Source organism: Gossypium raimondii, chromosome 6 (genome assembly GCF_025698545.1).
Source record: "Gossypium raimondii isolate GPD5lz chromosome 6, ASM2569854v1, whole genome shotgun sequence".
NCBI classification, from domain to species: domain Eukaryota; kingdom Viridiplantae; phylum Streptophyta; class Magnoliopsida; order Malvales; family Malvaceae; genus Gossypium; species Gossypium raimondii.
The window spans coordinates 59865626-59878445 of NC_068570.1; the positions used below are offsets into that span (position 1 = coordinate 59865626).

General features: G+C 30.5%; 1 protein-coding gene and 1 pseudogene across 1 annotated transcript; both read left to right on the forward strand.

Annotated features, from left to right (window-relative positions):
* The first annotated feature begins 4253 nt into the window (after nucleotides 1-4253).
* LOC105774275 (uncharacterized) lies at nucleotides 4254-9616 on the forward strand (annotated as a pseudogene).
* A 1094-nt stretch (nucleotides 9617-10710) lies between these two features.
* On the forward strand, nucleotides 10711-11582 carry LOC105772305 (vacuolar protein sorting-associated protein 28 homolog 1). The gene has a single exon (XM_012593604.2). The coding sequence runs from the start codon at nucleotides 10877-10879 to the stop codon at nucleotides 11498-11500; it is 624 nt and encodes a 207-aa protein (XP_012449058.1). The 5' UTR covers nucleotides 10711-10876; the 3' UTR covers nucleotides 11501-11582.
* Nucleotides 11583-12820: the final 1238 nt, after the last annotated feature.

Genomic DNA, 12820 nt, shown 5'->3' on the forward strand with positions numbered 1-12820 from the left:
CATTTGTACTGTGAAACATGACGTGGTATGTGTATTTTCTGTGAAGTACATGGAAGATCTTTTGGACCAAGTTGCCACGTGGCAACTTAATGCTTATTTTTTATTATTATAAAAATGGTTAAATATTAGATTTGGTTCCTCTAATCTATATAACTGTATATAAAAGGAGGGTCCTAAGAACCTTCCTTATGCTGCCACGTTGCAATCCGATGCTTTCTTTTTATTCTTTCTCATTTTATAAAAATGGTTAAATATTAGAGTGTTTAACTTTAAATTTTAATCTATATATTTTATATTTTAAAATAATTTGATATCTATATTTTTATAATATTTTAATTAGTTCAAATAGTTAATATTGTTAATTATTCGGTTAAAACATTGCGTGATTATATATAATATTATATAAATGAATACCCTAAAGTTTTAGAGATTGACTCGTAGCCTTCAATATTTTTTAGGTTCGCTTCGCTTTTTTTACATTATAAGAAAATGGTCAAATTTCAATTTCGACCTTTAGACTATGTTGAAACTTGAAATTTAATCTATATACTTTAAATTTTGACATAATTTGGTCGATCTATTTTATAATACCATTAGTTAGCATGAATAGTTAATATCGTTAACTATTTCAACCAAAATGTCAACGTCAGTTTTTCTCAAGAATACTATTCCAAATGAAAAAAAAATTATTGTGATGGTATCGGATAAGTGTTTTAAGACCAAAAAATCATAATTAGTATTTCAACAATATTTTTATTGTTATATGATTATAAAGCGAATAATTTTATTCTTTTTTAAAATTTTACACCAAAGAACTTAATAGAAGAATTTTTAAATCCGAAAAGTAGATAACTATATTCATAAAAATAATAGTATAGAGACTAAATTTTAAATATCTGAAGTGTATAGAGATTTAGAGCATATTACAACTTTCAAGTTTTTACTTCATAATTTGATACAAATAAATAATTAAACCAAAGTGAAATGTGGACAAGGGCCATACTAGTTACTATAAAAATTATAATTTTTTTATTAAAATTTTAAATTTAAACAATATATTTTTAATATTTATATTATATTATCATATAGTTTTAATCTTTTATGCCATATGCATAATATATAATAATAAAATATATTTTAAAATAATTTTTCGAGCTTAATATTCTATTCGAACCTTAAGTTGGAGGTGGATGAAGAGTTACTATTTAATTAATATGAGAATATAGTGCAAACAGGTGACCCGGGCAATATACTATTTTTTAAAAATAAATTAATTCCGGTATGCTAATACTTTTTAAAGTAATTAATAAACTCTAAATCACATTTCCACAAGATGTCAAAAATGTGGGGGCGATATTAGACTATTTTATTCGGTTCTTTTTATCGATATCATTATAAATTCTAATCATATCGGTTCTTTTTAACACAATTTATCTAAAATTACCTATAGTCCCTCCCCAACCAATAAACTCATGTCTTCCTGTATTGATAACAATGCCCATATCAATTGAGCTAGCAGAGAGCAGTGTAGCAGCAGAGAGAACCAACGTCGTGTGGCTAAAAAGGTAAAATAACCAACCCAAAAGCACTTTTTTGGCTGAAAAGCTAAAAAAATCTATTTTTCATCTGCCCAAAAGTCCTTCTAAGAAGCTGATATTTTGCTATCAAATGAAAGGTGTTCTCCATTACTTTTCAAAGAAAAGTGCTTTTTTAACTAAAAGCCCATCTCAGCCGCAATGAAGAACACAACCTAAAACTCGAGCAGTGACTTTATTTTATTTTTACATTTATGATTCCAAATCAATTTTATCAAGGGTTTTTGTTCTTGATCCCGAAATAATTTTCTCAATCTATCCTAAAAAAATTAAATAGTTTATTTTTATTAAATGACATTGTTGCATTAATAATAATAATAATAATAATAATAATAATAATAATAATAATAGTCTCACATGAAATATGTGATCATGGACTTAGTATGCATAGTAGCATTCGATTTTATTTTATAAAACCCTTAACGAAGTTGAAATTTTTTAACTGAAAGCGAATATAGATTTGATAATTATAGTATTTATGGGATAAATTTTAAAATTATACATTAACTTTGATTCAATGTGCGATTTGATACATGAACTTTGATTATGGTTTAAATGCATACATGAAACTTTAATTTTGATTCAATCATACACATTTAAAGAAATAAATAGTCAATTTATTTTTATATTGGAAAAATATAATTATATGTGTATGCAATATATAAACATAAAATAATGTTATATCAAGAATTGTGTTAATGATATGTGAGAATTTGATCAAATCGAAATTTCGTGTATAAAATTGCACAAAATCAAAGTTCATGTACAAAATTACACGTTAGACTATAATTTATGTATAGTTTTGAGATTTATCCCTATATTTATCTATATAATGTATATTATAATCATGTTTAATATATGTATAACGATAAATTTAGCCTCTAACGTTTACTTATTTTGTCATTTTGGTTTTTATTAATTTTTAGGTCATTTTGGCCCCGACCTATAAAATTTAGTTGAATTGCTTGCTTTTTGACGAAAAAATTGATTGAACCATTAAAATTTTAAGCATTTTACGTATATTTCATTGCTAGCACGGATAATTTTTTTAAAAATACTTTATGAACTTTTTAAATTTTTATTTTATTTTATTTTTATGAATTATACATAGATCGCCACGTTAGTGGTCATATCAATGCCATTAGAATTTTTACAGTTTAGTCATTTTTTTCATCTAAAAGTAATCAAATTGACTAAAATTTAAAGGTTGAGAGTAAAAAAAATCAAAATAACAAAAAATGTAATAACTTGTTAGTTTTGTCTCGTAATGTGACACGTGATATATTCTTATTCAACTCGTACATTATCTAAGTAAATTGAGACAAAAATAATGAATTAGATACTTGACAAAAAAAATTGGATAAATTGTACTTAATGTCACTAAACTATTAGAAAATTTACGTTTTGGTCACTTAACTTCAAAATGATACAAAATAGTCACTGAATTATTCGAAAGCTTTTACTTAAGCCATTAGGCTATTAAAGCTACTGTATGGCCTTCTTTGTAGGGGCGGAGCCAGAAATTTTTTTGAGGGGGGCTGGAATAAAGTTGTATATTTTTATGATAGCAAAAGTGAAATTTCACCATTTTAATAGCCTATATCTTTATAAAATTTAAAGGATTAAATCATTTTTTTCTCATTCTTGGGGGGCCAAAGTGTAATTCTACCATATTCTAATTTAAATTTTTTAAAATTAGAAAATGACTAAAGGTGGAATTTTTCATTTTAGGGGGGTCGGGGCCTTGCCAGCCCCCCTTGGCTCCGCCCCTACTTCTTTGTTCACATCCTGCAACAATTCAAAGCTTTTCTTCTCCTTCTCTTCTATAATTTAGTTTTTTTTTCTTCATGAAACAACATTGAACGTTACGAAGTTGTAAATAAAAACTTTCGAATTGTTCAGTAACAATTTTTAACTTTTTAAAGTTAAGTGACCAAAACGTAAACATACTAATAGTTTAGAGTCCTTGGATGTAGTTTGCCCAAAAAAATACATACATGAAAAAAAAACACTATAAAATTTGGAGATTAAATTTATAATTAAGCCATAAAATAATAATAAACTTAATTATTCTCACAAATTACTCAAATCAAATATATTATAATTTTATCTTGCTTAAAAAACATAGTTATTCAAATTAGTCAAACTTTAACTCAATAATCATCAAAGCCTAAATTAATTATTTTCATATAGGTATATAAATTTTATTTCCTTTTCAATTTACTCAACCCCTTGCTCCTTTGCATGAGCTTAGATATTTTTTTTTTCCTTTGAGCTTAGATATTTCTTGTTTTTTCTTTTAGGGTTAAATTGTTATTTGGGGTTTAAATTTTTTTTAGTTCAAGTTAGGTCCTGATTTGATAATTGTTTCTGGAACTTGAATTAAGTAATTGTTCCTACACGAGAGTTTGAACTTTTTTTATTTATTTAAGTTAGTTCTTGAAATTGACAATTATTCTCGTATTAAGACACAAACTTAGCAACTGTTTTCACATTGAGGCCCGAACTTTGGAATTTTTAAGGACTAACTTAGACGAACAAATAAATCTCAATATGGAAACAATTGGTAAGTTCAAGCCTGACTTGAAAAAGAAAAGTTGAAGTCCCAAAAAGAGATTTAGCCATTCCTTTTAAATTGAAAAAAAGGAAGGAAAACAATTATACATTTACACCTCCCATGGTTGCTTTTCAACTCACCCATCCCCTCCTTCCTCTGCATGAGCTTACATATTTCATTAATACTGAATTTCACTGAAAAGAAAAGGTTCAAGAACGAAAATCCATGTGAGAGGCTGCGAGATAGTGAAAATGAAGTTACAAAAATCGTCATCTGTTGTTAAAATCGAAGACGAAGATTAAGTGTAATTGGAGGAGAAGAAATGGTGTGCTGTCATTGTGGGAATCGTCGGCGACCCGTTGCTTGACACCTCATATAAACCCAGTACTTTACAAAAAACAATCTCCATTTCCCCATGCAAGCAAATGCAATAAAAACAAAAGGTTTTTATTTTTTCACCAAAGTTTGTTACCTTATATTTAGTTCTTGTCGTATAAAGCTTTGAAATTTTTTGAATTTGTGTGGCTTTATCTTCTTTGGGATTTATCTGTAATTTTTCTCTGTTGTTGCCGATTCATTGAAGAAAACCCATATTTATGCAAAGGTTTAATTTTCTATAGCTTCAGCTTTGGTCAGTCAAATCGTATCCTTTTATTGTTTAAGTTTCTATCATCTCTTCTCAGCTTTTGTAATCTCAACAATGGTGGGTGGTAGTTTTTTTTATACTGCTTCTCCTGATTTTTATTCTTGATTTTAATGATAATAGTAATGGATCGTCTCTTTGTTTAAGTCCAAATTTTTTCAAATTTTAATTTGTTTTCTTCTTGGAATTGACGAAATTTGAGGGAGTTTAAGCTTGCTCTTTTTAGTTCAATACTCTTTTTTTCTCTAATTTTTCTATCTAAAACTTTCAACTTTGTTCTTTAATTTTCTTCCATTTTGTATTTAGATCTCAAATACTTAACAAAAAAAAAAACCTTTTTTTTCCCCTTTTTTGGGAAGATATTCTATATTTTCTTATTATCCAAATAGAAAATCTGGGTCTTTTTGTTATTATTATGATTTATAGCCTTTCATTAGAAAATTAAGTTAGGAGCTTATTTATTTATTTTACATGCAGCTTGTTTTGGAGGGTAATATAAAAGCTTTGATTGTCTATGAAGACATTTAAATCATGGCATGCACTTATCAACAAAAGAAATACTTTATATGAATTGGTAATTTTCAGTACTTTTTGTTTCATTTTATTTCAGATTTTGAAAAGTATCAAAGCTTTCTAAAATTTATGATGTTGTTTGCAGGAAAAATTGGATTTAAAATGAAGCAGCTTCCATTTATGGGGTTATATGTATAGTTATGTTGTTCATTGTGTATAGAACCACAATTTATCAATATCATAAGACTGAGGTATATCAATTTCACTGGTTTTGATTTAGTTTTTAGTTCATTTACTTTCATGTTAGCATTGTTTTTTCATTGGAATTAGGTGTTTGATTATTCAGAAAAAAAAAATGGATTCACTTTGTGAGGCTATATTTTGATCTCTTGTAATTTGATTTTTTTGTTATTTTCAGATGGAAATGAAATTGTATCGATTCGAAATGGTGAAGGTAAGCTTGTTAATACTAGTATATTCCATGTCTAGGAGCTCATGGAACTTGAAAACTTAATGTGTGATCCTTAATTCATTAAGTGCTCGAATCAGTACTAAATTTGGTTGCAATTACCTCGTTGTCATTGTTTTCTTGATGGAAATGAAATTGTTTTGTTTCGAAATGGTGAAGGTAAGCTTGTTGATACCAGTATACTCCATGTCTATGAGCTCATAGAACATGAAAACTTGATGTGTAATCCTTAATTCATTAAGTGCTCGAATCAGTACTAAATTTGGTTGCAATAACCTCGTTGTCATTGTTTTCTCAATGGAAACGAAATTGTATCGTTTCAAAATGGTGAATGTAAGCTTGTTAATACTAGTATAATCCAAGTATGTGAGCTCATAGAACTTGAAAACTTAATGTGTAATCCGGTAAAAGTACCATGGAGGCCTCTGTTCTAGGAGTCAGATTGTATTTTGCTCATTTTACTCAAAAAATGAGCAAATTAGTCCCTGTATGTTAGTTCAAAGAGCAAATTGGTTTTTTTCATCTATTTATACTGTTAAAAGCTGGCGCGACTGATGGAATAACTAGACAATGATATGTGTACGGGGACCAGTTTTTAATAGTAGAAATGGATGAAAATTTTAACTGAAGGACCAGTTTGCTCTTTGATCTAATGTACAGGGACTAATTTGCTCATTTTTTTAGTAGAGATGCAATACAGGGGCCTTGATGGTAATCCTTAATTGATTAAGTGCTCGAATGGGTACTAAATTTTGTTGTGTTTTCCTTGTTATCATTGTTATCTTAGTTTATTTATTATGTTCATGGCTAGGATTATCCGCAGCCTTCAGGGAAATTGAGAAGTTTGCCTCGTGGTATCATGCAAGTGCGTTCAGATTTGGAAATAAGGCCTCTTTGGATGAGTAGTAGTTCACGACAGGTTTAATGACACTATTATTAACTGTTTGGTTTTTTTTTTTCGTTATTGCTGCGAAAGGGTCATATTGTTTTACAATTGTTCATGTTGTTGAATTAGTTTTTTTCTTATTACAGGCTAGTGTTAACACGAATAAGAACTTGCTGGCAATGCCAGTTGGTATCATGCAAAAAGAAAATGTTGACAATGTTGTGCAAAAGGTATTGCTTCCTGTCCTTCTTAACTTTCAGATTCGATGAACTTCACATTCTTTTTGCCTAATTTTTTTGAATTCAGTTTCTTGCAGCAAATTTTACAATTATTTTATTCCATTATGATGGCAATGTGGATGGATGGTGGGATCTTGATTGCGGTGACAAAGCCATTCATGTAGTAGCTCATAACCAAACAAAGTGGTAAAACTTGATGTTGCTTGAACTTGTGTGATCTCCTCGATTCAAAATATAAACCCTTTTCGTAGTTCAAGCAATAGGATAGTCGGGGAAATACAGTTTTATATCGGATTCTTCTGTCTTGGGTTATCTATCGCTTTATTGTATCCATATTCTTTCTATTGTTGTTACTCGATTGAATTGCCAAAACCAGTTATCGTTGTTGCTACTTCAGGTGGTTTGCAAAGCGCTTTCTACATCCCAATGTCGTGTCAATTTATGACTACATATTTCTCTGGGACGAAGATTTGGGGGTGGACCATTTTGATCCAAAAAGGTAATTTGTTTGTTTCATAATGACAAGAAAATAATTTCCTTTTGGGATAATCCGAATAGTTTGAATAATCGGCAATTCTTCCTTCTCCAGGTACCTACAAATTGTAAAGACAGCAGGTTTAGAGATTTCTCAGCCGGCTTTAGACCCGGATTCAACAGAAATACACCATAAAATCACTATACGTTCAAGAACGAAGACATGGTCTACAACAATTCATAAAAAACTTACATATTATCTTTTCTATACTTAAACGAGAAGTTTTGGCTAGCACAGGAGAGTCTACGAGCTCAGAGGTAAAACAAAGTGTTCAAAAGCAAGTGAGGGGCCACCATGCTCTGGGTGAGTTATGATATCATCGGATTTCTAGGTAGCATGATCGAATGTTCTTTTAGCAATTTTACGACAAATTTTCAAATTAATTGAAACAAAAGGATATGCTTCCATTTTCATCTTCTGAACTATACCCGAGTTCCTCTGCTATGAGCCAGTAAAGCCATCGGTCATTATCCGGTCACTGAGTACTAATATTTATCATTCATGTTACCTTTGTAGATTTGTGGAGGGAATGGCTCCGGTTTTCACAAGATCTGCTTGGTATTGTGCATGGCATCTTATACAGGTAATCTTTTATGTTGTCCATGTCTGTATAGAACTATAACGATGTCACCGTTGATTCTTTGCTTCGTTTTCTGCCTCGAATTTTCGATCTTTATCAATGCATGCATTGTTTTCTAACTAAGCCTTTCTGTGTGTCTTTTTCTTTTTCCCATTCAGAATGATCTTGTTCATGGATGGGGAATGGATATGAAACTCGGGTATTGTGCACAGGTAAGATTCGCTTAAAGCTATTTTAGTACTACTTCCTGTTTTCCAACTACTCGTTCTTTTTGTTCATTTCCACGTTTCGTTCTTGTAAAACATATATTTCTGCAGACAGTTGAGAATTATAAAGGATTATTTACACATGTTATAATATTCAGGGTGTTAGTTCGAAGAAGGTAGGCGTGATCGATAGTGAGTACATTGTACATAAGGGCATACAAAGTTTGGGTGGGAGCGGGTATCCCGCAACAAGGACAACCGTAAAGGTTCTACTTCGCCACCTTCATTCATATTTTACTGAACTCTTTGGTAACATGTTTCTACAAGTTTATTTATTGCGGTTCTTGATGTAATTTGCTCATAACAAGCATAGAGAATAGGTATTTGCTTCAAGGAGTCTTTGTCAACAATGTTAAACACCGAGTGCCTAAACCCGAAATTCCTTTCATTGTTTGCTGCCAACATTTGGCAAAGTAACCATATCATTGGTTTTTCGAGTTCATCCTTATTTGTTTCTTTGAATAATGGAAGCCTTTAATTCTTCCATCTCACTTTTCTGCACTGAGTTTTTTCTTGTCATATCATCAAGGTTATCTTATTTCACTTGCTTCCTTAATTGATTTTCCTTCCAATGTGCAGAGAAATGGGGCTTCGGGTTTTGACCTACGAACCGAGGTGAGATTATGTTTCTTCAATCTACTCCCTTATACGAACAAAAGAAATGGCGTTGAACATTGTAGATTAGACCCTTATGCTATAAGAAAGTCCAATCTATATAGCATGATATTGCCGCCCGGCTTTAGACAATAACTTCTTGATAACCATATGAAGTAGTATAATGCATATTGTGTCCTTTAGGTAAAAGAAAGATCGTTGGCATTCAATAGTAATCGCCTCGATACCGGACTTTTCTTGTTACGGGCTTCTTTGTCACCCCGCAGCCCTTGAATTTACAACGATTTGTTATATTCGAGCCGAGCCGAGTCCGAAATACTACTAAGCTCGAGCTCGACATCTGTTTTAAGCTTGAGAGCACTAATGTCTCATTTACACTTCTAACTACTGCACAGATTCGGAGGCAATCAACATGGGAACTTGAAGTCTTTAAAGAGCGATGGAACCGAGCCGTGGAAGAAGACAAGAACTGGGTAGATCCATTTCTAAGGTATCAGAGCCGCAAAAAACAGACGTCAACACATTTAAGAAGTTAGATATGTTTGTTGGGTACTTGCACATAAGTAGTTCCTCATCCCTACTCTCATTTTAGACAACCTTCTGAATACGTAGAAACGTGTTTTACATTTACACTCGAGTCTGAGTAATTTATGTTTTATTATTGTTGGATACTCAATAATTTAATTTTAACTTAATAATATTAGATTTTCTTTCATAATGGTTTTTTTCAGAGTTTTTGAACCGATTATTGTAGATATATATTCCGGTTTAATTCACGATTTGGCTTTCTCTATTCGATTTTTCATTTTGATATTTAATTTTTTTTAATCTAATTTGGTATCTAAACTTTGTTTAATTACTTTTTTTTATACCTAAAAACTAACAACTTAAAAAGAAAAAATGGTTGGCCAATAAGAACCAATCAAAACTTAACATGTCATTGATGACATGGCGCATTGACCAATGATATGCCATGTTAGATTCACTCAACTTATCATGCGGCACAACTTGAATCCATATAATAGAGTTGTTTAACCCTTAAAATGTGTAATCGAAAATTTTTAATATTCCTCAAAAGTGATATTCTTATTTTTTTTTTCTTATTACTTTGCGATCATTCTTACTGTTGTTATCGAATGAATAGATTTGATCGACAATCGAATTTTTGTCTGACTTGTATAAGTCAAATTTTGAATAAGGTTTTGCGAAAATGCTTATCTGAATTTATAATTTCGATAATTCATATTTTGAATTGTATTTGTCTTGTTTTTTATGTTAATTATATTTAACATTATAGGGTTATCTAAATAATTAGATATTAATAATTCTTATGATGATATAATCATATTTAATACATATTCTCATGTCGATGTTAATTTTTTTAATTTAATCATAAATTTGGATTTTATTAAAATACGATGACGTGATATTTTAAGATTGTGCAAATTATTTTTATTTTTTTTAGGTGATGACACAACAGAATCTAAGTTTAGAGACCAAATAAAAAAAGTCATCAAGTTTCAGAATTAATGTAGGCAAAAAATTGAAGGACCAAATTATAAAAAATTACCAAAATTAGGGACTAAATGTTATTTTATCCCAATAATTTCCAACACACGTTATAATAAATTCCACCCACATGCACTCCTCCGTTTTCTCTCTGCAAAACATTCAAAGAGCCATTACCATTATATGCGAAGCCGCTTTTTTCTCCTCTCTTTTCTCGTGATTTTCCTTTTCCCTTTAATTTGATCTATCAACATATAATTTTCTCGCGGATTTACTCATTTCGTGATGATCTAAGGTGGGTTTTTTTTTTCTCGATTTTAGTTTTCGATCATCTGTTTCATCATGTTGTTTGAGCGTATTTTTTTCTTTGTTGGTTTTTTCTGTTTGGTTCCCTAGAAAATCAGATAGAAAGAAAAGAGCATTAGTGATCCATGCGCAAGAATTCATAAAAAAGATCATTGTTTTTTTTATGGAGGTTAAGCTATGGAACGACAAGAGCGAGAGAGAAACTTACGAAAATTTCGCAGAGATTTACGCCATTATCAAAACAACAGAAAAGCTCGAAAAAGCTTACATAAGAGATATCATTTCATCATCTACATACGAACCTGAATGTCAAAAACTCATCGCCCATTTCAAAACCCTAGCTTCCGCTCTCAAAGATACAATCCCCAGCATCGAACGCTTTGCAGACACGTACAAAATGGATTGCCCAGCCGCTTTATACCGTTTAGTAACCTCTGGAGTACCCGCCACTGTGGAACACCGTCGTGTTTCGACGGAAGGAACGGCTGCCTTTGTGGCGGAATGCGTACAAAATTTCATTACCGCCATGGATTCATTGAAGCTTAATATGGTGGCGGTTGATCAATTGCACCCGTTATTGACCGATCTTTCGTTGTCGCTCAATAAACTTAGTATTTTGCCGGTTGATTTCGAAGGGAAGATGAAGGTGAATCAATGGATTTTGATGTTATCGAAAATGGAAGCAGCGGATGAATTGAAAGAAGAACAAGCTAGACAATTACATTTTGATTTGGAATCTTCTTATAATTCGTTTATGGCAGCTTTGCCTAATCGTAGTATTGGATAAGTGATGAAGCTTGAGCTGCAGCTTCAACCCAGCAATTCAGCTCAACCTAGTGATGCTTGAAATTTTGATCTGAAAATTTAATAAATGAGACATTTGTTTTTATTTTGGTCAAATTCTATGAAAGGTCCTTGTTCCATGTATTTTTTTATCAATTTAGTCCTTTACTTATAATTTGATCATCTCTAGTCTTCATTTTTTAGAGCAGTTTAGGGTTAAAGTATGAAGGATGTCTCTTCGTTATAGGGATTGGATCAAATAAGTACAAATTGTAACTGATATAACATTTATTGTATAAAAAATATCTTGAAAATTATTATTTTTTATCGCAGTTCAACTCGAAATAAAATATTTCATTTACAGAATCATAAAAACTATAAAAATAATAACTTTGAATTTGGCTTTATTTGATTCTTTTTAATAGCGTAGAGACTAAATTTGTCCATTTAATAGTAGAGGGACTAATTTGATCAAAGCCCTATAATAGAGGGACCTCTAAGGTATATTCACCGAAAAGTTTTCATTCGTTTGGATTTAGATCAAATTTATAAAAGGTCATTATACTATATAGGAGGACATGGGTTCAAATGCGCTAAAACGCATTATACTCCTATTTATGGGTCAGGGAGAGGCTATCGATAGTTCTAGGCATTGTCTCAAAAAAAGCGGATATAATCAAAACATACCAAATTATATTAATTTTTCCTTTACATTAAATAATTATAAATAAAGTACATTAATATTATATTAAATAATTTTAGAACATATTAACATTAGAACTTCTATATTATAACTTATTTAATATAATTTAATTCGCTATCGTTTCCTTTCACTAACACATAAACTTATCATATCGATCATAACTTTATTTTGTCCTTTAATATTTAACAAATGTCCAATGTAAACTTAACAAAACATGCAGGATATAAGAAAATAATACAAATATACACTGTAGAGCAATAATAGAACAAAGTCGCACCGAAATGCATTAACAGAATAGAGAGAGCGCTAAACGTTTCCTAATGGCATGTCATCTATATCACACTATAGTTCGCATCTTGTCTACATGGTCATGTGTAACAAAATTAACTTCACTTTTAGTTATTTATTTTTTAGAACAACACACATACTTTTGAATTCTTTACAATTTGATCTTTTTTATTAAGAATTCTGTGAAAATAGAATGTCGATAATGATAATATATCAAAAAAGAAAGAAAGAAAAATAGTACACACAGATTTTAAGTGGAAATCTTTTCGGGAAAAAATCATGGGCAGAGGAGAAGAAAATTTACTATGTCAAATTCGAATGATACAAGAGGAG

Bases quoted from the DNA above. Each gene is read 5' to 3' on its own strand.
- LOC105772305 (XM_012593604.2), top strand. From the start codon at position 10,877: ATGGAGGTTAAGCTATGGAACGACAAGAGCGAGAGAGAAACTTACGAA.